The following is a 25062-nucleotide window of genomic DNA, read 5'->3' as shown; positions in this document are numbered from 1 at the left end:
AAATGAAGTAATAAAATGCTTAGATGATGCAGAAAGTCACTGTCAGAAGTAGGAAGCCAGTCTGAGTTGGAAGGGCTAAAAAAGTCATCTACCTCAGTAAAATAATGTCAAAACATTTTTTAAAAATCCTTGGGTGTTTTAATCTTGGGTTTATTGCAAATATTCTGTATCCGTATTTGAGTAAAAGGCAAAAAAAAATGGTGTTCTGGAAAATTTCCTGTAGCTAATGCTGATATAACCATATGATTTAAGCAGTAATAGTAAAGCAACCCCTTAAAAATATAACTGTGAATAATTTGTTGATAGAATTTAGGTACAAGGAACAGCTGTGAATCTTAGCATAGAAAGGCTGGGGGTTTTTTCAGTACTGAAGCACTCAGGTCAACCTTGATTCCTATGACTTTGTTATATACCTGTGGATTTGAGAATATGATTAATCTAGACTTGCTGAAAAAACCTAAAACCTTGTTTTACATCATAAGATCTTTCCTTTTCAATAAAACATGTGAAAAAGTCTGGGAGAATCTGGAATGTTACATTAAAAAATGGTGTCATATTTTAAGTTGTTGCTTTTTTTAAAAAGAGACATTTGGGTTTTGGGTTTTTTTGGAGGGGTGGTGTCATAATTGTGGAAAACTTCCTTGTTCATACATGTCTCGTGGCTGTTGTCTTTGATCCATGCTACCCTAGAAGGTAATTTTAATTTTTTTCTTGAGTGAGCTATAAGCATTAGTGTCTAGTTTTGAAACAAACTAGTGAAATTACTTGGAGTACTTTCAGTAGCATGTGCTGATCATCATTAACAGCTCTTCTGTCCTAGACAAGGACACTGTTTTGCTACATGATTTTCTTGGGTTAAAAAAAATCACTTAAGTTGTGCTTGCAGTACTTGTATGTGTGTTATTTCACCTCGGTCAGTGTAAACAATAGCCCCCAAGGATCACAAAACTCCTTCAAGCCGGAGATCCATACAGACTTTAATTGAAACCACTAAGAAAGTTCCTGAGAGAATGAACTCCTTTCTGAATACACCCAAATCTATTATTCTGCCTTGGTCGGTTCTCTGCAAGTGCCCAGGTGTTACATATAATCTTCTGCTGTAATTTCCAGCTTTGTGTGGTGACAGTAAAGGAGAAGTGGAGTGACAGGATGAAACACAGTGGGATCCAAGCTTGTAATATTTTTTCTTCCTGATTTTATATCATATGTCAGGCAGGAGGCTTGGAGTTCAAAATCTTAAGGTTTGGGGGTTTTTTCTCCAAGATTTCCAATCCATCATAAAACACCTGACTTCCAGAACATGGTAGGGACATAATGCTGGCTTGAGGGGAGGGTAGGAGAAAGGAGAAAAAAAAAAAAAAAAAAGAAAGAAACATGTATTGATACACACACCCACATGAGCAAAGCATCTTATACACAGAGCATCTACAGAGATGTGCTGTCATCAGAGCAGTGTTAATCACCTGATTTGGGCACAAAAAGCAGGGCAAAGGGAAACACTGTGGTGCTTATCGGAAGTCCTGGAGATTAGTTGTGAGCTCTGCTGGTGATGCCTGTGTTTATCCATACAAACTTCTGAGGGGGAGTTTTCTTGGAGGTTTAAGAAAATTGCACTCAAGAATATTCTTCTTTGGTATTTTGTAGAGTAATGTATTCTGCCAGACAGGGGCCTTTTTACTTATCTTTCTATACATCAAAGTGTGTTTTCCCCTTGAAATATGGGAAGTTGACAACTGTACAACAGCAGCAGGGATCTGGGTTCACAGAGTAAGCAGTGTTTCATTATGCTGCTTTATTTGGATGGGCAACTGTGAGAAATAGCCTGTGATGTATAAAATATCTGAGTCTTTTTTTGTACTTGAAGACATTGTTATCTCTATTTGAAGTTGGCTAGTGAAGGTCAGTCAGGCTAACTGCTTGCAAAAGAATATCCTGTCTCTGTTGGTAGATACTCTTTTCAAAGTTCATTGCATCCAGCAAGCTATTTTTGTAAATACCACCCATCATGGCAAATTACATACTGTTAGTGGGAGGGGGAAAGGGAATGGTGTAGAAGTTCTTTTCATTTAAAAAAAAAAAAAAATCGATTATTGTTGCAAAGATCATTGCATTGCCATGATGAAAAGTCTAAGAAGTTAATTTGTTTCAGATTTGGTGTTGATCAGGAATGTCAAATTGCACTGCGGAAGTGATACATTCTGCGATAACTGTAATACTGAAACTTTCACTCACTGATAACCATGGCAGTGATATACTGTGGTATTTTCATGACATTTCCTTTGCTTTACTTTGAAGTCTAGTTGGTTAAGTCAGGAAGTCTTTCTATATTAGCAACACTGAAGTTACAGTGTTGTTTCTTCCTCTCTTTATGTTTTTTCTGTTTGTTGTTCAGTGAGAATGGAATGCTGGCAGTGTCAAGCAGTCACTTATTTCTCCAGTCTATAACATTTTGAAATGAAACCCATTTAAAAATGGGATTTTATATTAAGTAACATTTTTAAAGGCATCAGTAGGTTCTTTGTGCTCTACTTATTAAAAATAAATTTTCGTCTTTCAGTGCCGTGTTGGCTTTAGGTTTTATTACATGATGTCTACTCAAATCTACATAAACTGATGGTCCTGTCCCAGAAATATTTACAAACAAGAGCAGTACTTGGTCATCATGCCTAATCTTGTGAAGAAAATTACTGATGTATGTTGGATTTGCAGAATTAGTTTCTCAGATCCTGTTGATTTTAGGAGAACTGATGCTGTTGCCTGCACAGGAGAGGCATTCCCATGGAGATGTAAGTGGGATATAGTGCTGGCCCAGAGAGAGACGGAGATCTTGTAACTCCCCCTTTTTACATTACGTGGTTTTCTGACTGATTTTTTTTTTCCTCAATACACTCATTTCTAGGTTGTTATTGTTATCTACCTTGCATGTTCTGGATAGCAGCCATTGGCCTTCTGTGACTAAACCTGATCACGGTGTTGCATCTTCAATGTTTATATTTAAAGCACTAGTTATAATATATCTAATTTAAATAACTTTTTGGATATGCTGGTACATTTTTTGCTCAGTTTTTCTAGTCACTTAGAGTTACCTGTGTGAAAGGGAAGGCTACTTAAAAATTCATAACTTATTTTACGTCAGTGAAGATTACTGATTAATTTAAAGCTAATCCTGTTGAACTCACTGGCAACATTTATCCTTGTTCCACCAGATTGCAGCTACTTTAAAACCACAGCTCAAAGCAAAATACTTTGCTTTCAGTGCAACCACCAGTGGAATGATGAAGAAGATGCAAAAATACCTACCTCTAAGCTGTTGCTTTAAAAGGTTATCTAAAAATATCTGCATAAACCAGCTAAAAGGTCTTACCAGATGATAATCAGTAATTATTATGGAAACATCTGATTTGGAAAAACCCACGACACATGTCACATTAAAAAAAAAAATTAGTATATTAGTTAGAAAAGTATAAGCACTAATATTTCCATCAGTGTTTCATGTATCAGGGGAAGTAGGCCCTCAGTCAGCGAATACAGCTAAGTCTGTTTTGTGCTGTGGCAAATCCCATTGTGAAGAGGCTGTGAGTAATCAGAAGTGACAGCATAAGCACTTTCTGTTCAAAGTGATTTTACAGAAAGCATTATTTTCTGAGAAAAGTACACATATGGCTCCCATAATGCTGAAAGAGCACTGCTGTATCCATTTATTAGCCCCAGTGTTGGGAGAGGAAGTTTTGCAAATGGTGTTCATATTTAAGACCTTTTCCTCTGCATTTCCATTCCATAAAACATCCTTAAAATGGTAGGAATTGGCCAGATAGGCGAGGGCAGGGCAAGTGTGTCTGCCGAGGGGATGTTAGGACAGTTTGTGAAGATGAGGATGCTGTCAGGAGCTGTATCTGCTGTTCAGGGGTCACTCAAGAAGTCAAACAGTAGCAAAAATGCTTTTCCTTGGTAGAAGAGCCAATGGGCCAAGAGCAGCTGTAATTTCCAATTCAAAGGGTGAGGCAGACCCTTGGAAAAGCCTAGAGAGGGGGGTTTGTACTCCTACCAAAAACTGCATTAATATCATCAATGCATTTTGATGTAGGTGCCTCAGATCTCTCTGCTCCTTCTCCCTCTGGCCCTCTTCTTGCCCTAAGCCACTGTTCCTATAATGGTGCTCGCCTCCGCGTCACACCCTCCTGTCCTGTCCTGTCACCTTCTCTGAGCCAGCCACTAATGGTTGGACTGGAATGAAAATCTGAGAAGTTTTGCTCTTACAAATTAAGAATTTAAAGGATGAATTTGCCCCTCGTAGTAACTACTTATATCCAAAGGGGGGTTTTTTTGTTATGCTTGGGGTTTTTTTGTTTTAATTGATTACCTTGGCTCTACAGTTTGTGGCTATAACACTAATTCCTTGCATAAGGAATGTACACATTTGGCCAGGGCCTTTCAATTTAAGTTAGTACACATATATAATCAAGTTCTAGTATTCTGATTTCTGTAAATTGCTTACCAGTGTCTCACATTTACAAAACTGCCCAAAGGAACTACTCAGAACTTCACTTCTCAAAGCCTAAAGTCTCTTAGCTTTTCTTTTCAGGGAAAACAAAGGTCCCAGTGCTCACACTTGTAGAGCTTGGTAGTTCAAAACCAAAACACCAATAGCAACAAAAATGCAATTAAAAAAAAAAAAGTCCTCATGACAGTTATGTCAAACTTGATAGCTAAATATTTAGGATTGGCGCTAGGGTTTTATGTATCTATCAAAAACATGGATAATTTGAAACCATTGGCTTTGTTAGCTCTATATTTGCAAATAAGGTGTCTACGGTTTTCTGAGTTCTTGTAATTTACTGCCTCCCTGAGATGTTCCGCAACCAAGAAGCCTGAATTAAAAGTCTATTTTTTTCCATAGTAATTTGTTTTGGAAGAGGTGGTTGAAGGAGTTGGAGGGTAGCAAAGGAATTTCAGGTCTTTCTGTCTTTCATGAGTATTAAGCCAGACAATTCCAATTCCAAAATTTCATTACAGGCCTCAATCACAAATGAAATATTTCAGGCACTTGTACTACTTCCAGTAATCTCTTTCTTGTCGTCTCATAAAATTACCCCCAAGGAGACTGAAGCTTAAATACTGATGGGTCTGAGTATGTCACCAGTTATCTACAAAAGTGGAGACAATATTGTTTGTATTCAAGCATGAATTCCAATGACATTTAACAGAGTTAATTTTATCTTTATTTGGTATTATGAATTTTGCCTCATTCTGTTCACTCTGTTGCTTTCTTTAAAATGCCTCTCAAATTTCACTGGCACTGGACCATCGTTGATGATTGCTGCCGCATGCCTGTCTAGCATGAAAACATCTTTATTACTTCAGAAAGTGTATCTTCAGCAGCTTGGAGATATTTGCATCTGGCTTGGAATTATGGCAGGCAATAGTCATACTGAGAGAGCTGTTCGTTTGGTTTTAATGAGCATAAGCTACAGCTTGCCATCAAGGAACTGCTTCAACTTAATAACACAGCAAACGACTTGTGCTGCTCGAATCTGTTCTGTCTGGGTGATTTGATGGACACTGGTTAATAGGAGTGTGGGAAAATTTTTAGCCATGGAAAATAAAGGGGGCTTCCATAGCTGTGCTGGTATCTTCTTTTTGTATCAGCTCCAGTTCTAAACCAGCAGTGTGGAGATATGCATTCCAGCAGTAAAGCTGAAGCAATGCATCTTGAAACATTTACTGGGGAGGTATAGGGAGAGAATATACCATTAAAGTCTTCACACAGAGGGAAGATCCTTCCACCTTTAACATATAAATCATGGTAATTTTCGTTCTTCTTTTAGAGTGGCTGCTGTATGTCTGATAAAATAGATTAATGATGAAATATATGTCAAAAGAATTTACTCAGTGGTTGCTTTGCTAACACTGGTGTTGTTTCTTCCCTACAGGTATTTCTGTAACAAAGAAGACTCATACATGTAAGTAATACCTTTTGATTTGGCTTTCTCTCACAAATGGAATTTCTGTTAGGCTGTGCTGTGGCTCTCAGATTAATTGGTGTTGGTCTGGCCTGAGAAAGCTCCATTTAAAAAATGCTGGTGTTTTTTCTGCCTTAGGGGTTTCAGTCCTTGCCCAAAGTGTCATTAGATGTACGATGTCTGTGTGTGTGTATGTGGTACTCACATACCTGTTAAGTCAGAGGGCAGAAAAAGAAAGTTGTGAGGAAGGGCAGAATTCCTTACTCTATCTTACAGCTGGCTGATAATTAACATATCTAGAAAATACAGGTGAGGGGAATGGTTGGTTTTATGTCTGTTATATATGCAGTAGGGTTCCAATCAAAATAATTGAACTGTACATCTTCTGTCCCTTCCTGTGCATTAATCTATAAGATAAATCATTCTCTGCTTGTGCTGAAGGAACCCGATGAAAAAGAGGAGGTTATTGTTGTGCTCTCAACCATGTAAGCAAACAGCCCCTATAAATGGTAGCCTTGGATGTGGCTGTGGATGTGTGCATTTACTTACATGTACCTTTATTCCACAGCCTCTTCAAAGACATCATTTCTGGGGATCGACTCTTATCTACCCTGCAGGGAGCTAGAGTCACAATTCCAAGAAAATATTGCAATTTTTAGCTGATGGAGATATGTTGAGATACTTCAGATACTGTGGAGGTTTGGAAATCTGGTAGTGTGAGAATTGTACTTGTGCAGGATCTGAAACAGGAGTAGGCTAAAGCCGAGGCTATTACTCTCATGAAAGCCCTCTAACAAAACAGGTGGTAGGCTGCTCAAAATTTATAAATACATACGCATTTTATGCATTTGAAGTATGTTCACTGCAGCTTCTAGGTCATCATAAAGTGTCTTGCCTGGCTTTTATTATTTCATTCCTGGTTTTATAATACTCATGGAGTGAAAAATCTGACTTAAGATGATGAATTCTCACTGTGTAGAGTTAAAAAGCAGATTTAAGAATTTCGAAGGGGAAGCTGATTTGTGTGAGTTTTGAAACAAATTTTAAATGTCTCAAACTTTTAGAGCATGATGGTCCTCTTCTGCTTAGGTGGGCTTGCTGCTTAATGCATTGCGAGGGCTAGACCCTCTTTGGCTGAGTGATGGTTTTATTGAACTTAGTGAGAGCTACAGGCAGGCAGCCGAGGGCAGGATTTGACCCTGGTATTTTTGGTGAATATTTGCTCTTGCGCTGACTGGGATTGACAGCACACGAGACTGAAGTGCTCCGGATATCCGCAGGCCAGGCAATGTCCAGCTTCCTCACACAGCCTTGCCCATGGGCTCAGCCCTGGTGTGGGGCCACCCCCCCTCTCTAGTGGTGCTGAGTAGTTGGGTGTTTGTGCCAGCTCGGGCCTTGTGTAGAGATGAATGGTGGTCTGTAACACCCCCCTGGGAATCAGCCAAAAACACCCTGGTTTTTGTACAGCAGTGCCTGAACTGACCTACAGAGCCGTGGCTCTAGCTCCAGTATTGGGAATTTTGTAGGGAAGATCAAGTAGTAATCACAGACCTAAAGAGCACAGGAAACAGGCTCCTTAGCCACGCCAGATTGGTGCAGTGTTGTCACCCTGTGTCTCAGCTGAAGCCATTTCAGGCCCGTGATGAAAAAAAGATGTGTTCCTTGACTGTGAGAGATGATTAGTGCTGCTCACCATACAAGGCCTTTCATCTAGTTCAAACAGAAATTAGGGTCCCAGTGTCTTTCATGTTGAGAACTCTGTGCTTTTCTAAGAGAACTGTCAAAGAGTAGTTCCCCGATTTGTTCATCAGTTGTCATGCAATTGCTGAAGCATGAAGAGAAAAGTTCCCTGAATAATGGGAAGATAAGCTTGCCCATTAAGAAGGGATTAAAATAGAAGGAGCAATATGCTGTAATTGGCATGATGAAAATGTAAGCTACGTTTGCTAGCAAATATGTATGAGGTTTCATTCAGTTTTTGTTGAAGTTCTTTTAGAATTCATTTGTTATGACAAATGCTCATAGAGCAGGAACAGAAGTAAATTGTGCGTCTTTGGCATTTCAGCATCATAAGGGGGAATAAGCTTTTTTTCCCCCTTGTTGCCTAGAATTAGGTTTTTTTATTGAATAGAAGAAGTAGCCAATAAAATTCACAGTTTTGGAATGAGTTAGAAAAAAATAATTTAATATAAACACCTAAATACAACAATTACAAAGTCTGAGTTATTAGCAACTACAAATGACAGAGTTTGTGCACCAAGATATGATCTAGAATTTGCCTATCATTTTGTGTCAGTATAAATAATTTATCCAAATGAAGTTACATAGAGTAAGATATCTGCAAAGAAATTTAAAAAAAACATTCTTGCAAACACTTTGTGAAGTGTATATGCATTGCCTGCACTGATTTTTAGAAATATGGATGAAATTTACAATGTGTGGCATATAAGGGTGTTGACTGACTGTGAACTACCACTTATTTCTAGTGACCTTTTGCTTTAATTAGGGAGAAAGAAATGGAGTGGAGAAAATGAGTGGAGAAGAGGAAAGAAATTAGTGGAGAAAAAGAATATTTTTTAACATAATGCCAGAAAATTTGATACATGATGCTTTTCAAACATCAGGTTAATCCTTTTCAGACTTCACCCTAACAGCTGTTTTACTTCTGCAGATTCTGAAGTTGGTGGTGGTCTGTCTCCAGTACTTAATTGTTCCGGGGTTTATTGTTTGAGGGTTTGGGTACATTTTATCCTCTTCTTGGCATTAGTCTGTGACAAAAGTGTCCTGTCAGCTGAAACTGAACTCCTGTGCTGATGGCAGGTGCTCAAGTAGTTCTGAATCTAACAGTAGCTTAATATTTGTACACATGCAATATAGTAGTGCTGAAAAAATGCAGGTCTTTCATAATGTAACTATCTAAATAAAACCTGAGAGATTTTTATCCTTTTTGAGGCAACTAATTTTATCCAAGTATTCTACTTCATTGGCGCTTCTCCACATTTTCTCTTTATCACAGTTTAAATGTTGCAAAACTTGACACTTTTAAACAGGGTGTGCAATAGTCTTCCAAGCAGCACTAAGGGAATAAGTGTTACCCACCCCAAAATGCCCTTCTTTGTTCAGTTCAAGTTTAAGATTAAACAGGCTTTTGAAGAAAAAATTCATGCCTTCTGTCAGGTTAACCATTACTTTAGGTAAGCTGTAGTCTGTCAGATGGTAGAGGAGAAGTCCTGTCTCATCTTCCATACCAAGTGGGACTTCTGGTCTTTCAGTTCTTTTTTGACTCGAGGAAGACATGACTGACATTAGATTCTTTTCTGATCATTTGACTGGCACTAATATTTGTAAAACAACCCTCTTCCTGCCATCTCTCATGCTCTGAAAAGAAAAGTATTCCAAGTGAATTGTAACTTTGCGCAACTTAACCCTTTTTGCAAATTCAGAGGGGTATCATTGTATCAGTGATGATAAAAATCTGAAATTCTGGGAAGCAGAAGGCTGCAAAGGACCTGGCATTTAATACTGACTGACTTGGCTTTAGGCTGTTCTGAAGTGTGTAGTATTTAGTTTCCGACATCTTAAATCTAAATCTTGCCACACTTCATGTAATTAGTTTCATGACCTCTACCAGACCACTTGTGACTCAGAACTATCACACAAATCAATCACCTTATTTTTCTTCAGATCCCTTTTTTATCTTGGGCGCTGACTTTCTTAAATGAATTTGAACTTGACTGCCTTTCCAAGTAAGGGGTGGTTTCCTGCAGATGCACCCGGAAGGCGAATATTGTACTGAATCCAGGATGTAATGGAACCTTCTTTCTCTCACTGTTTGAGTTGTGAAGAGCCACAGTCAGAAGCTTTGAAGGAGTTTGATTGCATAGCTGGACTTCATATTGCACTGATGTCCAGATAGATTCAGTCATTTGCTTACCTGGCATTTGTAAGATAGTAAAAACTACATAGATTTTACAAGCCTTCCTCACAATTTTCTGTCCAGAGCTCCTACCATCCTTTGGAATATTGTTCTGCAGCAGAAAAGAACCAGGGGCCCTGGCTCTGAATGACACACACTCGTCAGAGCAGAGGTGGGGACCTGCAGGGTCTTACCTGGCCTCGATTAACCAGGTACTGCTTTGAACTAGGTGCTGCTTACTGGCTTCAGCTGTCTCGTGGCACTGTCCCCACAGCGTGGATCATGGCCTTTCTGAGCTGAGGCCAGAAGTGACAGCTGCTTCATGCATTCACACTAAATTATTACCATTTGGAGAGAAAGAACATGTTTCATTTTGTGATTTATCAAGATATTTAAATTAAATTTTCTTAAACAATTATGTTACTAGGCATCTCTGTATGAATTCCTTAATTTTGGGTGAACTGTTCCTTACTTAAACTGAAATTATCCTTTCAGGTAATTTCTGGCACATAAGAAATGTTTCCAAAGCTAGGTGCTGATTTTAATGACATGAGCTCCTGCTGGAAAATTAAGTGGAAACTGTGTGCTTTTAATTTTAAACACTGTATAAAACCATTTGCATGAAGAACTGGCAACTTTGTTGGCAAAGAGTAGAAGTAAACCCATCCCTTCTGCTATCCGAGATCCCGACCCCTTTCCTCTCTCCTACATGAAGCTCTGGGACTCTTCTTACACTCATCTGGCTGTAGGTGTTGGTCTCGAGGTGTATCTTGACTCAGTGTTCTTTGATAAGTACACAGGAACTCTGGACTAAGGGGGCAATTCATGTTTCGAGTTTACACTGCAGATGGGAGGCCTTGACTGTGCCACAGGGAGGTCGACTTGACTGCCCACAGTGCAGGACAAGAGCTGGGAAGTTGGGAGTGACAGTTCAGGTGTCTCCTCAGCTGCCCATAGTCCTGACAAGCCCCTGAGCCCAGTGCTATGCCTGCATTGCTGCTGCGGCACGAGCCAAAACCAGGGAATGTCTTGCTCGGGAGTCAGAGGTGTGCTCTTAACACTGTCCTGGGCAGAAATCCATTCCTCCATCATGGCCTTCCTATCTTCGACTCCAAGCAGTTGCTAAGAAGAGCACATTGCTTGTTGAAAATGAAGAGGCAGATTTGGGGCAGAAGACAGCTCTTGAGCTTCTCAGATGTCCAAATCTCCTAGAACTGTTTTTCACCAAAGTTCTCCAAGCATATATTGATGTTTGCAGCTTAACGGAACCCAAGATCCAGATTTCTCTTCTGCCTTGATTTTACTTTCATACTGTATTTACTGCCACTGCTAAAGATTTCTCAACATTTGCTAGTTATTTTGTATAATTGCATTAAAGGGAAAACCACTGTGATTTTTTTTTTTTACTGATCTGATTTATAATTACTTGTGTACTATGCATTGTACTGTCAGCTTCACCTCATGTGTTTCATGTGCAGACTAAAGTAAGTAAACAGTACTTCTCCCTCACAAAACAGAAGCCTTCAGAAAACTGATGGTTAACAGGATCTGCTGCTAGCACCAAGGCCTAAAGAGAACAGGTGAAAACTAAACCCTGTCCCCTGAGGCCAATAAAATAGCTGTTTGGTCCCCTGTGTGTAACCTCCTAATAACTTTACTGGGCAGCCTTAAGATCCCTTGGGGGCTTCTCTGCAAGAGCATTCCCTCTCTTTGTTCAGATTGCTTATTAAAAATGATTTTATAATGAAGTTGCCTCAAATAGCTGCTACTTTGCTGCTTGTCCTTGAAGCACTGTTTGCCCTGGTGAAGAATCTTAAGACAGCTATCTAGGGCTGTTCTCTTGTTCAAAACTTTTACTGAACTACTGCTACACTTTTTTCTTTTTCTCTTTTTTTTTCTTTTTTTTTTTAACTTCCCTGCTGTGAGCCAAAGGAAGCCTCTTCATCAGCAGCTCAGCACTGTACCTTTAATTCCCCTTTGAGGCCATCCCTGTGGAAAGTTTGGTTTGGTTGCCACTCAAAACACTGTGTCAGTGACTTGTTTGTTGCCTGAGAGAGAATGAATGTTGCCTTCTTTTTCGTGACCAAATTATTGAGTACAGGGGCAAAGATGAAGGCATTGTCAAATAAGGAGGAGAGGTGGGAATATTTTTAAAGTCTCAAAGTATATCTGGCTTGCCTGGGAGAAAGAGTACCCAGAATGGCAATGTGTGTGGATGTGGGACTTCCATGACATGGCTCTAGGTGAAATGTATGGATGCTCTGGTTCTTCCTGGCAGTTCTGCACCAGTGAAACATTTCCTCTGTAAAAGTTCCAACATTTGTGACAGAGACCAGCCCTTTGCCCATGTGGAAATAGCCATGGGTAAAGTATCAAAAGAACTTTTATTAATGTATGTTTTGTGTCCTCACAGAATAACCAGTCAGAGCTGAGACAAACCTGATGCCTCTAACCTTCTCTTAGCTGCCCAAAAGCTTGGCATGTGCCTGGCCCCCACCCAACCCTTTGGCACAGTTGGAAGGAACATTTCATTTTCTCTAAAGCTGATAGAACAGGCAATTAAATGCACTCTCCTGGAAGTCCCATGGGGAACTCTGTCTAATAGCTGCACTTGAAGATAATATCAGGTCTCTTCTCTGGTTCTGTTCTGAGTATATGGAGCAGCTTCTATCGATGTGGGGGTTTTGGCTGTAACCATTAATTATGGGCTTACTTTACTGTGAGTTTTCTGGTAAATACCCTCAGATAGGGGTTTCTGTGCCTTTATAATGAAGTAGCATGCAAACCAGAGCAAGGGAAAAACTGCAAATGAGTTGAAAAGTAATTTTGACAAATGAAGACTGATAAGTATTTGCAAAATGTTTATCATCCGGTATGAAAATTTATGCATCTGTGTACATTGGATTATAGTTCAGATACTTCTAAATTGTAAATCAATATATTCCAGTTTTGCTCACACTTCATTTCTTTTTCTGGTTGCTCCTATGTAAGCAGACCATATGGGCAGAGACATTCTCTTTGATGTTTAAAAAATTATTTGGAAGCCCATGTTTTAAGGAATGATGAAGTGTTAGGAGAGCATTAAGAGGTTTCTGACATTAGACATCTAAATTCTGTTAGTGTGGTTGATGGATATTAAGAGATTGTGGACTGACTGAAAAATAAATTTAAACTGTTTGTGGACGGAGGCAGTAAATACATTGGGAATGTCTGTAGTGTTCTCTTATACCTAAGTCTTTCTTTATAATTTCATAGAATTTGCTCTTGCATGTTTTGTACCCTTCTTTTTTCAATCTATTAATTCCTAAGCCTGCTCATCTGATGTAGGAAATAGTGAATGAAGTCATGAACACCTCCTGTGGTGTGATGCACTTCAACAGGGAAGGTGTAGGACTGCTGTGAATCCTATTGCAGCTGTTTCAGCAAATCCTGTTGGCTGAAATGTGCTTTCATTAGCCTGTTTAGCACTGCCTATTTTTTTTGCTGTTTGTAAAATCTCCTGTCTTTAGAACTCTTGCAGCTGTTACCTGAAGTTACTGTTTCCAGCTTGGTAAGAACAGCTGTCCACAATTTTGGTGTGTTCGTTGGTTATAGATGAGAACTCTGTTACGGGCTGAATCTAAGCTTAAAAATATCTGATATTCTCCACATTCTGAGACTTTAATTCATCTCTGAGAGCAGTAGGAGTTGTTCTTTGCAAAATCATTAAGTATTTTTTTTTTTTCAGTGTTTGAGTGCCTTGGGCACCAGAAAACTGACAGAAGAGACTTTTCCAAATCTACTTTTGTATTCTACATATTTTTCAATGCAAACAATGCAAAAGCAAATAGGAAGTGTTACTGCTCATGACTTTCTTATTTAATATATGGGTTGCATATTTTGGCTCTGAATAGTCTGAGTCTAGCCAGCTCTAACTATGCTTACAGGGAAGTACTTCTGACTACATCCTTTGTAATAGCTTCCGAAGAAATAATTGTACTTTCTAAACAAGACTTGTGCAAGACTCATTTGGTTTGATTTGAGCAGTTCCTTGAAGTCACCTCAATCTTTATAGAAAGGTGAGTCTTTGTAATAGATTGCCACCAAATGCAGCAAAGTGTTGAGATTAAATTAGGGTTAAAATTAGGATTAAAACATGATCTTCATACCATTTGTTCAACGATTAGAAGTCCAAGTGGATGGGTTTTTTCTATGGATGTATCACTGCTACCTTTTTTCACACTTTGAGAAGAATTTCTGCTTAGATTCATTTCACTTCATGACATTGTTTATAATACAATGCTACATTTTTTTGTAGTAAAGCTGAATTCTAATGATTCTAGAGCAAGCTCAGTCATAGGGACTTCTCCAACGTTGGTATCTGAACCAAAAAAAGCACATTTTATTATCTGAATTTTGAAACCAGGGACTGATTCCATCATTCCTAATAGACTCATTTATTTGACAGTGCATTGCTAGACTTGTGCACTTGCCATCCTGACACAACTATTGAACCTGAAAAGGGCTCTTTAATGTATGTTGATGGCTAAGCTTATTAGGACTGTGAAAATATTGGAAGTTTTGCAGCTTTTCTCTAAGCACATCAACCTAGAGTTATTTAAATGTTGACCCCAGCTGGGAGCACAGTCTGATGCAGACAGCAACTAAGACAGCTCCTTATGGCAGATCAGGTAATCACTCCAGCTCATAATGAGGAGCTTGTTCTTAGTGTTATGACCAAATGATAGTATTTGTAAAGCTCCTAATTTAAATACAGTTTTGCTTGTCAGGTTTTTTTCCTTCTAAGTCTCCTAACATGATGAAGTATAAAGGACAAAAAGTTTCAAAGGGCAGTGTGGGTCAGTCTAAAGAACTAAAACTTGCAGCTGAAAAGAAGGAATAGAAACAGATTAACCCAAAATGAAATAGAATCCTGAGGGAATTTGGGATACAGACTCCTTAAAATTCAACTTCTTTTCTTTTGTTTTCAGAACACTTGAGTAGTTTTGAGCTGTACTGACAAAATGCTATGTCTTTGTGTATTTTGCTTAATTGGGGGGAGTGGGAGAGCAAGGAGGGAGACCTGTGCAGACAGCACTTCAGAAATCTTGCCAGATATGAGTTACAGTTATAAATACAGGTGATTTTTGAGGTTTACATGGATCAAAATGTAGTGACAGATACTGTGGTTCAAGTTTGGGTTCTTAAATGTCACCTGCTTTTGTAATTTGCACAAGCGGTGGGATGATGGTCATCTGCTTACCCAAACTACGCCCACACACAAATTCCTTATGCAAAATTCTTCATTAAACTGAAAGACTCAGGAAAAATGGTGCCTGGTGCTGGTTTAGTATAGAGGAATAGTTAAATTTTCTGTTGTGTCTTAGTAGTTGTGTTCCAGTTGAAAACATGAGAAAAAAATACAGTGCTTTCACAATAAGACAAAATGACACAATTTTTCTGTAATGCCAAAATTATTTTGATTTAACTGTATGTGCCCTATAAAAGAATAGTTTTATAAAATAAAACTATATTCACACATATAAAATATGTGTGATTTGGCATATACTGATGTGCTGATTGGAGCACATTGAAAAGAGCATCACAGTATTGAAAGAACCTTTTTTCTAAATATGTTTTATGCAGGGGAGGAGAGAGAGAGTGTCAGTAACAGAATTACATCCTCCAGTGTAATTACACCTTTGAATTCAGTGTAAATATCCATTGCTACTTTATCTCTTAATTTATAAGACACTATAGTAGAACCTTGATTTGGTCTTTAACCCTACTGCAGTCACCTTGCCTTAAATTACTTTATTCTTGAATTCACAGTTCACTTGATCAAAGGACTAGATCTCACCTAAATAGAAGTTACTGTTTTAAGGGATTGCAGCTGGGTCTTTGGGAAGTTTCTTGTCTTAACCTTACTGCCATTAATGGTAAAATCCTTGAATTGAACTTGAACTGAACCTTCAACGAGTTACTGCAAAAAGCATAAGCAGTGAATTAAATGGGAAGCCTTGACCAAGAGGATGATGACTTAGCTGGAAAAACTAAGACTTGTGAGACATTTTTGTTATCTGGCTTAGCTTCCCCTGTGTGTATGAGAGGTTTTTGTTTAAAGTGAACACAAACTATCAGTTGTGAGGTGCAGCACTGTCACTTGCTATACAACAGACTAGGCACACCCTCAAAGCAAAGCAATTTCCTCTCTCTTTTTTTATTTGTTTTTCTTTTTTTGAGGTGTTTACCACCAGCTGCAAAAGCCAGTTCACAAGAGTGGTGGTGTTCTTGCAGTTTTCTGGAAATTCAAATAAGCCTTTATTTAATCTCTGTGCAACAGAGGTAGGGAAACCTCTGGTTTCAGAAAGCCACTACATGACCAAAGGCATTTAGTGATTTCCTCTTAGATAAAGCCATCAGTTGATAACCATCCTTCCCACCAATGTTTGTCTGAAGAGCTGTTTCGTTATCTTTGTTACTGTTACCTAACTGATACGGGGTGTGATTCTTGCTGGCTGTAAAGGCAACTTCTACAGATAAGGCAAGTTTCCTGTTTAAAGTCTTCACATTTCTTTTGCTCTGACCCTTTTTTCCTTTTTCCTGCCTATATTGGTGGCTTAGTCCAGAGTTATGGTCCTTGAAGTAAAAGTGGAAGTAAAGGGGTCATTCAAAAAGACAATTTTACATGCTGTTTGAGGACATAAGGGTACTAAAGGCTGGCTGAAAATAATTTTTCTGTTAAACAGAGCTTTATATATTTCAAAAAATATTTCACTGAAATAGTCTCAGTTTTTTCCTGCAGTTTTCAGAAGGGAGGTAAGAAAACCCCTTGTTAACTCAGAGCAGGGTGAGTCGTCCTACACGTGGGATGGTGGTGGCATGACTTTAAGAGCTGGCCTAGAAACGAGACAGTTCAGGTACTTCAACCTTAAATTTCCGCGTCCTGTCAACAGGACTTCACCACCTCACTGTCAGCTGTTTTGAGAGTACATTTTAGCACAAAATCCTGTCTTTAGAAGCAGTAATGTAAATTTCTCTGGAACATTTTGTCTTTGAGAAGCTAGCTGTGTTGACACGAAAAAATCCCCATTCTAGCAGGGAACCTTAAAAGAGAGAGAGAGAGCCTTAACTTGAGAACAAATAATTTGGGAAGTTACTATTAGTCTTTGTGAAACTAATACCTGGCAATCCCAGTTTACAAAAGAAATTCGCTTTACTGTGGGTTCGTTTGCTGCTTTTCACTGGTGTTGGAGGGGAGGTTGTACGACAGCACTGAAGGTAGGAGCCCAGCACCTGCTTTATAAATAAACTGCTTTCCTCACTCCGGATCAAATCAGCATTGGACTTTGGGTCCAGTCTAGTAAGTGGTGGTGTGTTCTGGTAAGTGCACACTGGGAATGTTTACATGTAACTGCTTATTTTCTTGTCTGCAGATCCTGAAATCGGAAAGCTGAGCATTTCAGTGTGATGGATCTTTTACTGTATGTTCTGAATAAGCAGGAAAGACTCTCTGCATATCTGTTGTGGGCAAAGGCCATCCAGTAAATCATATTTGTTCTCTTGTGTCAGATTTGGCTTGCATAGTCCAAATGACTTCACGGCACTGGCATAGGAGTCTCCATGATGCTTCTCTCCAAATCAGACTTGATAGTGCTCGTTTTGTCAACCAAAAGGTCTATTCAGGAGTTATAAATTGAATGAGAAGGTGTAAGTTTGACATGGATCCCTCCTGCTGGTGGGATTTGGGCCACTGTTGAGGACTGTAGTATCCCCTACAAAAGCTTGTAATATTCCCTTTCCTGTCCCTTTGCTAATCCCCACACAAAATCTTTGTCCTAGACACTTGTCATTAAAAATGCTTCTATTTCTAAATAGATAAATTACCAAAGTGTAAATATCATTTGCCCAAAGAAAAAAAGTAATTTGGGAAGCCAGTTCTAAGTGACATACCTCCAAAAAATTCTCTTTATTAGGTTAGTTCATTGCTGGGTAATAAATCCAGAACTTTTAATTGACTCTTTAAGTAGTTTTGGCTGAAGTTAGTGTTGTCTGCTTTTAACTTCTTTTTTTTCCCCATTTTTTTCATATTTTTGTGATCACTGCACACAGTTAAATGGAGAGGTTCTTTGGGTTTTGTGTTTCATGCACCTTTTCTCCCAAATAGTTCTGAGGTCATATTTCTATTATGATTGTTATTATTAGAGCTTTAAAGAGGAGAAGAAAAAGGAAAGGGGGAGCAAACACAAAGAGGAAAGGAGGTAGTGACCATTTACCTAAAGGTGTGTGCCAATCCAATACATTTGCACCCCTTAGACAGGAAGAGAAACAGAAGCTTCAGCTGACGTGGGGGGTCAAACTGCCTGTAAAGGAAAGACCGCAGGAGCTGAATGGTGGCAGATCTCGTATTTGGTCCATTAAATCTCTGAAACTTCTGTTTGCTTCCAGTGAGATCGTAACACATCACATCTCTACGTCCATGCATCAAGGTAAGCATACCCAGATTATAAAAGTAGAGCATAAATTCTTAGCCTCTTTCAAAAGAGCATTTCTAGGATATTCTAGGAATCTGCATGCAACAGCAACTACCAGCTGAAGTCAGACACTGTCTATGCTCTGAACATATCATATTCATAAAAACAACCTTCTTTTAACAAGAAGCCTTCACTTCTTTAATTGTTGCACTCTTCATTTTTCTCACAAAATTTCTCTCAAAGACAGGATCAAAGACAGGTGCAGTGACAAAAAAATGGGGAAGTTGTGTATCTTTTGGAATCAGTAGAAAAGCTGCCCTTGGTTTTCGAGCCAGAAGAGCCACTTCAGAGCCACTTTGTTCATTGTCAAGTGCTGTAGCTTCTCCTTTATTCCCACAGTGGTACAGCATACTATATTTAGTTGTTTTTCACTCTATTATACAAGTATTAACTTTGATAAGGAAAGAAACTAGGATCTTATCAGACTATTTGCCAGTAAAGTTGGGGTAATAGAATTCTCCCAAACTGCCCTCTCTGTGTGTAAGTTCTCTTTACTTTGCGTTATCAAATGCAGCACTCTTGGTGCTTTAAAACGATTTTCAAAAAAATATCTTTATTCCTCATTTTAAAAGAAGTGAGAATAATTCCATGAGCTGTTCTATTTAACACTTCATTGGTTACTTAATATAAATGCGAATCCTAAGCTACTTGATTTTTAGTGCATTTTTGTCAGATGATTTTTTTAATTTTATTTTTGGTGCTTAGTGCTGAGAAAACTATTTTTCATTTTGTTTCTAACCATGTGTTTTCATGGAAACAAACCATCTAGAACACATTGTATTTCTATGAAAACACAAGCTTATTAAATGTCAAACAGTTTATGTTTTCCTGGCAGTCATCTTGAAATTGGCACATTCACTGTGTCAGCGTTCTATGATGTAAGTTTAAAACTGTCACATTGTCAATGCTCAGACGTTAAAAGGTCTGAAGTCTCACACATGGGGGAGGAGGAATTAGGCTCTTGTCAATGAGCAGGTGGTGATGATTTAGGCACGTTTGTTTGAGGTTTGTATTAAGTTAATAAAAACTCTCTAGTCTGAGTATCCTCAAATATTTAAGCTGATAAAGAGGTGGCGTCAATGTTGAAGTCAGAGTCATTTGTGCTTACTAAGGGCTGACTATAAATATCAGGGTTGCTGGTGGAGCTTGAAGTGTCTTTGCACATTTAACTTTATCACTCAGCTCATGCATTGCAGAAATTGCTTTAAAAAACAGGGAAGCTGGGAGGAACTGCACTCACGGCTGTACATACCCCGCGCCTCAGGAGCTGGTGGTTCCTAAGGGCTGTGTAGCAAGGGCTTGGACACTGCCTACCCATTTTGGAATTATAACTGAGGGTCCCATTGTAACAGGCTGAAAAATGCCTTTGAAAGCAGAGTGGCTTCTGGAAGAGAGAGGAGCCTCCTGGGTGAGTTTATGGCCCAGTCCTGTGTCAGTGAGGAAGGGCATACTGGATGAGCCATGGTTGATCAGGAAGTGATCCTTGTGTGCACTCACATCCCAGTCTGTCACTGCTCTACTGGCAGGCGAGGTGGGTATCAGGCTGTTAAATAAAAGATGGAGGAAGTATTTGATGCATCTGAAAGAAAACGCACAGGTCATAGTAAAGGGAATTTTACCTTCACTAAGATAGGAAATACTTGTACAAGAAAATCCCTTTTAGCTCTCCAGGCCCCATCATCCTTACACTTCAAACAATACCCACAGCACTATTGCCCCGCTAAGCTTGACATTTCCAATGTATGTGGATTAACAGGCAGTAAAAATCATTTTGCATTTATCATGCTGTACTATATTTTATAGAATAAACTGATGTTTATTTTATGGTTGAATTCAATATGACTCTACTCAGAAATAGCTCACATGAAAAAATCTTCAGGATTAATTTATGTTTAGTTGCATATATTATCCTAACACATGCAAATAATTAGGAAGAAAATAGCTATTTAGCTTATTTATTATCTCTGTAGGGAAAATGTACACATTTCACATGCATGTTTTAACTATATTTCATCTTCTTGTGATTGTGAAAAAGCCTTTAATATATTTCTTTACCATGAATTTTAAATTTCACAATGGAATTAGCTAAATGGTTTGTTTTGCACTCTAATGGATGGGATTTAAATCCAGTTTCTCACATCACACAGGAAACATCTTCCAGTATTCTTTTGACTCTGTTCCATGGTTGTCTGTTCTGTGCACCAAAACCAAAGACAATTCCTCATTGTTGGAAATTGACTAAAGTAGTAAAGATGCTCGAAGTTCCTTACTCAGTTTGTCTAACAGCTGCTCATCTTTCAAACTCTCTCAGGGGTTATCTGTCCACACTTGCACCTGTGTGGAGTCTCACCGGGAGCTGTGAGAAGGCCCCGTTCTTGGTCAGCCCTTCGTGGCTGAGATCAGGGTGAGATTTGTGAGGTGCTGGTTCTTCCCTTCACAGCTCAGACTGCAGAACCTGACTGTGCCATGAGCATCGCTCACCTGTGACTCCCTTAGAGCTGTCCTTGCATGTGTCTCCCAGCAGCTCTGCCTGTGGCTAATGACAGACACCCACCTGGTGACAAGCTCAATGACTCGTGAAATCCAGGCCCCGGGGGCACGTGCTGGTTATTTATTGTTACACACAAACACAAAGCAGACAGGGAATTTATCACTTTGCAATTTCAGTGACTGAAAAGGGTGTTTGATTATCTGAAAGAGGCAGCGAATGTTTACGGAGATTTGCATAACAGCCATTTTTCATTTCGCCTTGCTGATGGACACAGTGGATATGTGAGCCTGGCTATATTCTGCTGCAGTTGCCAGTATTTTTTTTTTTGCAATGTTGACCTATGTGTGTAAGCGTCATAGATCTTGTACCATGTATCAGAATATATCAGGTCTGTTGGTATGAAGCTGTCATTTAATTTTAAAGGAAGGATGAAACTATTTGAATGCTGCTGAGCCATGATGTCATAAACTTTGTACTGCCTAGACGCTGTATTTGTACTGTGATTTTTTTCTCCATATAGTAGCAGAATAATTTTCTGATTTTTCCCAGAATAGCTTTTCTCTCTGTTTTATCTCTTATATTAGCAGTGTTACTAAAGGAAATTATAAGTTCTTAGCCTTATCCACAAGCCAGAGGGCGATTTACTGGAGATGTGTCAGTATCTGTTTTTATTAATGTTGCTACACTGTGTGCAAACTTCTCTGTACATGTTTACAACTTATTTGTGTCTGAACTTGGTGTAGACTGAGTGTAAAGACTCCAGAACACTAAAGCCATGTCTGCTTTGCCGAGTCATGCAAATGAAAGAGAATGGATCTAACACTGCGCAGCACTTGCCCCAGAGGATCTGACATCCACACTGTGGTTGGTCTGTTTGTTGACTTTGGAGTCGATCAGGTGTGGTAGCAGGAAGCTTCTTGCAGTGAATTCCATATTGTCTGGGAGGGCATCTTCCAGTCCAATTCCCTCAGAAAGGGACCATGTTCACATGCTCTCGGGCCACTCTGATGCAAACCAAAGCACAGGGAAGTGATGGGGACAACTTCTGCAAAGCACCCTCCTGATCTGAACGGGAATGCTCTGGGAGACACACTCAAAAGATGCAAGGGCAATTTCTGTATGGGACTGAAAATGTCCTAGCCAAAGTGGTGTTTGCTGTACCAGCTCTGCTAAACTGCCTTTGGCAAGTCTCCTTTATGTTCTCTTGGAATGGTCCCCATGGCTGTTGCCCGTCTCAGTGACACTGTGGGAACAGAGGACTCTTCTGCTGCTCCAGAGGCCACCCGTGTGCACAGATGCATTGTCAAGTGAAGAGCTTTGGGAAAGGATGAGGTGTTCACTCCTTACACTGTAAAATGGCTGCTGAAGGTTAATCATATACTTTTAGCAATGCCTCTGTTCGGAATTGGCTGGTGGTTGGAGAAGGCTCTTTATATTGTTCTTCAGTTTGTAAAGGAAAGTCAGATTGATCTTCTGGGTTTTTTATTTCTGTTTCCATGGTGTAGCATATCCAGTATAAGAACCTGTAGTTCATTCCGCTATTTAAGGAAGTGCTGGAATTCAATATCAGTAGTTGTAGTCATTATTATTATTATTATATAAATTACCACATACAGAGAAAACATTTAGTAGGGTAAAAGGGAGAAAGGCTGTTTTGTGTCCCCTGCACATCATAAAAATGATCAGTGAAATGCAACTTCTAATGTTCCTTTCTATTGTTCTTCTATGGATTCGGGCCCAAAAGCTACATTGCTCATTTTGGAATTTATTGCTTCCAGTGCTAAAAGCAATGGAGATATACAGAGAAAAGAGGAAAACAAGGAGGTGCTCCATAGAGAATGGCTTTCCACACAGAACCCAATTCTTTTGCAGGTGTACACGTGCGACCTCTTTCTTGTCATTATCTATGCACAGACAGCCTCTGATTCAGGAATGTTTTTGGCAGTGTAATGTACTGCGGTAAAGCTTTTGCTGCCTTGGCTTACTCACTCAAAATTAGCCCTAGTAAATACTAACTTGGTGTGATTTGTACAGTGCTGACAATGTGTTGCTTGGCTGAGTAACTTGTAAAAAAAGACTGCAATAATTAGCTCCTACAAGTTCACATTTTCTTTCATATTTGAATATATGGATTGTCATTTGCTGCCAGGTTCTGCGTAAGTGTGTCAGTAGTTCCTCACATTGACTTTTTGGTCCTTTGAACTGCTCAGCAATCTCTGGTGCCTCCATCCATTTGCATGCCTATGGCGAGCTAAAAACCATGTGTTCCTACCCATCCTTTTTTATAGTGTTACATAGGAATGGAGCTCCAGAATCTCCTCAGATTCTGGGGGGATGTGTTTTCCTCTGAGTCACTGTTTCTGTTCTGCGTTCATTCTCTAATGTCAGTCAACTTTGTTACTTCACCCCAAAAGCATCTAATAGTATTAGGGAGTATTTATTTATGTTTGGGTCATCATACCTTTGTTGTTTCTTTTGAAAGTTTAATCTAAACATTGCTGTCCTTTCTGGTCATTACTTTATTAGTTCTATTTGTTGGCAGTGAAAAGGGTGTCCTTTTATTTTAGGTCTTCATTTTGAGTAGAAACAGGAAGCCCAAGCAAAGAATGCATCTTCTTTTTTTTTTCCTCAGAATTCCAATATATTTATCTGTCTTTCATCTTTTTCCATGCTTTTTTGCAGACATACTGTTATTGATGTGAATGAGAGAAGTCATGGACCATGACTGTATTATGGCTCATGTGTTAATGTGTTTTTCTTTTTTTACATTTTCATTTTTAATGTTACATTTCTTTTTTGTTTCAGAAGAATACATTTAAAAGAATTTAAAAATTTAAAAAGCCCTTACACTGGAAATGTGATGATTTGGCTGGGAAGGCACTAACAATGGTGGTTGGTGCAACTGAGAATTTTGTTTTTCGGTCTTTCACTTACACAAGCTGGTACTGAGAGACCTTTAATTTACATTGCCAGCATAGAGAGATAGCCACATGAACTGCTCTGTAATATCCTTTTAAACAGTATTTTTCATCCACCTATAATGAAAGGTGTCTGTTTTATGTTGCTGCCCATTCATCATTCCTTGGACACCTGCTGCCTCAGTCAGTTACTTCTTAAATCTGAGTTAACCTTCTAATGTAATCCTGCTCGCCTTTCTTCCTTGCTTAAACCTATTATTCCATCAACCAGGCAGTCCAACATGAGTCCAGTCACCTGTGAGCACACAGTGTAGGATTTAACATCTATCACTTGTGCGTGCTGTTCCTTGGAGCAGTGGATTTTCACCACATCTTTATGAACAGAGGAGCAAACTACCCAACTCATCTGAACTATTCATTATGTGCTCAGGGGTTTGCTTTATGTTTTCCCTTCCTGGGTTTGGACTGCACATTGTTCTCTAATTCATTCTGCAGTCAAGAATGGAACAATTAGCCACAAACTCTCAAGCTCTGGCAGATGATTAATCAAAAAAAAAAAATTAACTTTGGCTGATAATGCCTCTCTGTGAATTATGAGCTGGCTGTAAGCCAGGGAATACTCCTATTGTCCCCTGAACAGAAGGCCATCCTTCCAGACTCAAGTGCACCAGAAGTAGTAATATTTTTCATCTTGGAGAATTTTAACCATTACATTCTTGAGCTTTTTAACTCCTTAGGACAGTGTTTGTGAATCTCTCTTAGCCAGCTACCATGTAATCCTCAGGGAAAAAACAAATTCTAATTCCTTTGTATTTCACTATAATTTGGCAGTTGAAGGGGGAGGTGGTAAATGAAGTTTAAAGCATTTAGGTAAACAGCCACATTGCAAAATCCTATTGTTATAATTACAAAGGTTTTAATTAAAAATGTCAGCCACAAAAAAATTCCTTTGTAGGCCTCTGCCAGTGATTACAGATCAGTTTCCATCTGTGCTTTGGTATTGACACATAGCCAAGTTCCCGTGAAGGGTATATTTACGTTACTCTTACTGTTAGTACTGTTTTTTGCAATGTTTTCCTAGGCCCCAGTCCTGTACATTCCCCTGCTCCCCAGCTGGCAGGCTGAGTAACGCTTGGGCAATCGGGTAGTTTTGGCTGTAAAGTATTAGTGATTCCAGAAGCACTTGAATGACATTAACAATTACCTGCTGCAAATGTATTTATTTCTGGGGAAAGGAATCTCGGCTTCGCTTCCTAAACACAGT

At 39.1% G+C, this 25062-nt stretch overlaps 1 protein-coding gene across 3 annotated transcripts in view; it reads left to right on the top strand.

Moving 5' to 3' along the window:
* RORA (RAR related orphan receptor A) overlaps positions 1-25062 on the top strand; it is a 355306-nt gene that overhangs the window by 239115 nt on the left and 91129 nt on the right. For all 3 annotated transcript variants that reach the window (XM_048318111.1, XM_048318114.1, XM_048318110.1), the window contains one exon: positions 5931-5960. In XM_048318111.1, the coding sequence (XP_048174068.1) occupies positions 5931-5960 (30 nt within the window). The remainder of the gene's footprint in view (positions 1-5930; positions 5961-25062) is intronic.

The sequence above is a fragment of the Corvus hawaiiensis genome, chromosome 13, assembly GCF_020740725.1.
Source record: "Corvus hawaiiensis isolate bCorHaw1 chromosome 13, bCorHaw1.pri.cur, whole genome shotgun sequence".
NCBI lineage: Eukaryota > Metazoa > Chordata > Aves > Passeriformes > Corvidae > Corvus > Corvus hawaiiensis.
Note: the sequence above shows the minus strand (reverse complement) of the source record. Positions and strands in the feature narration are given on the sequence as shown.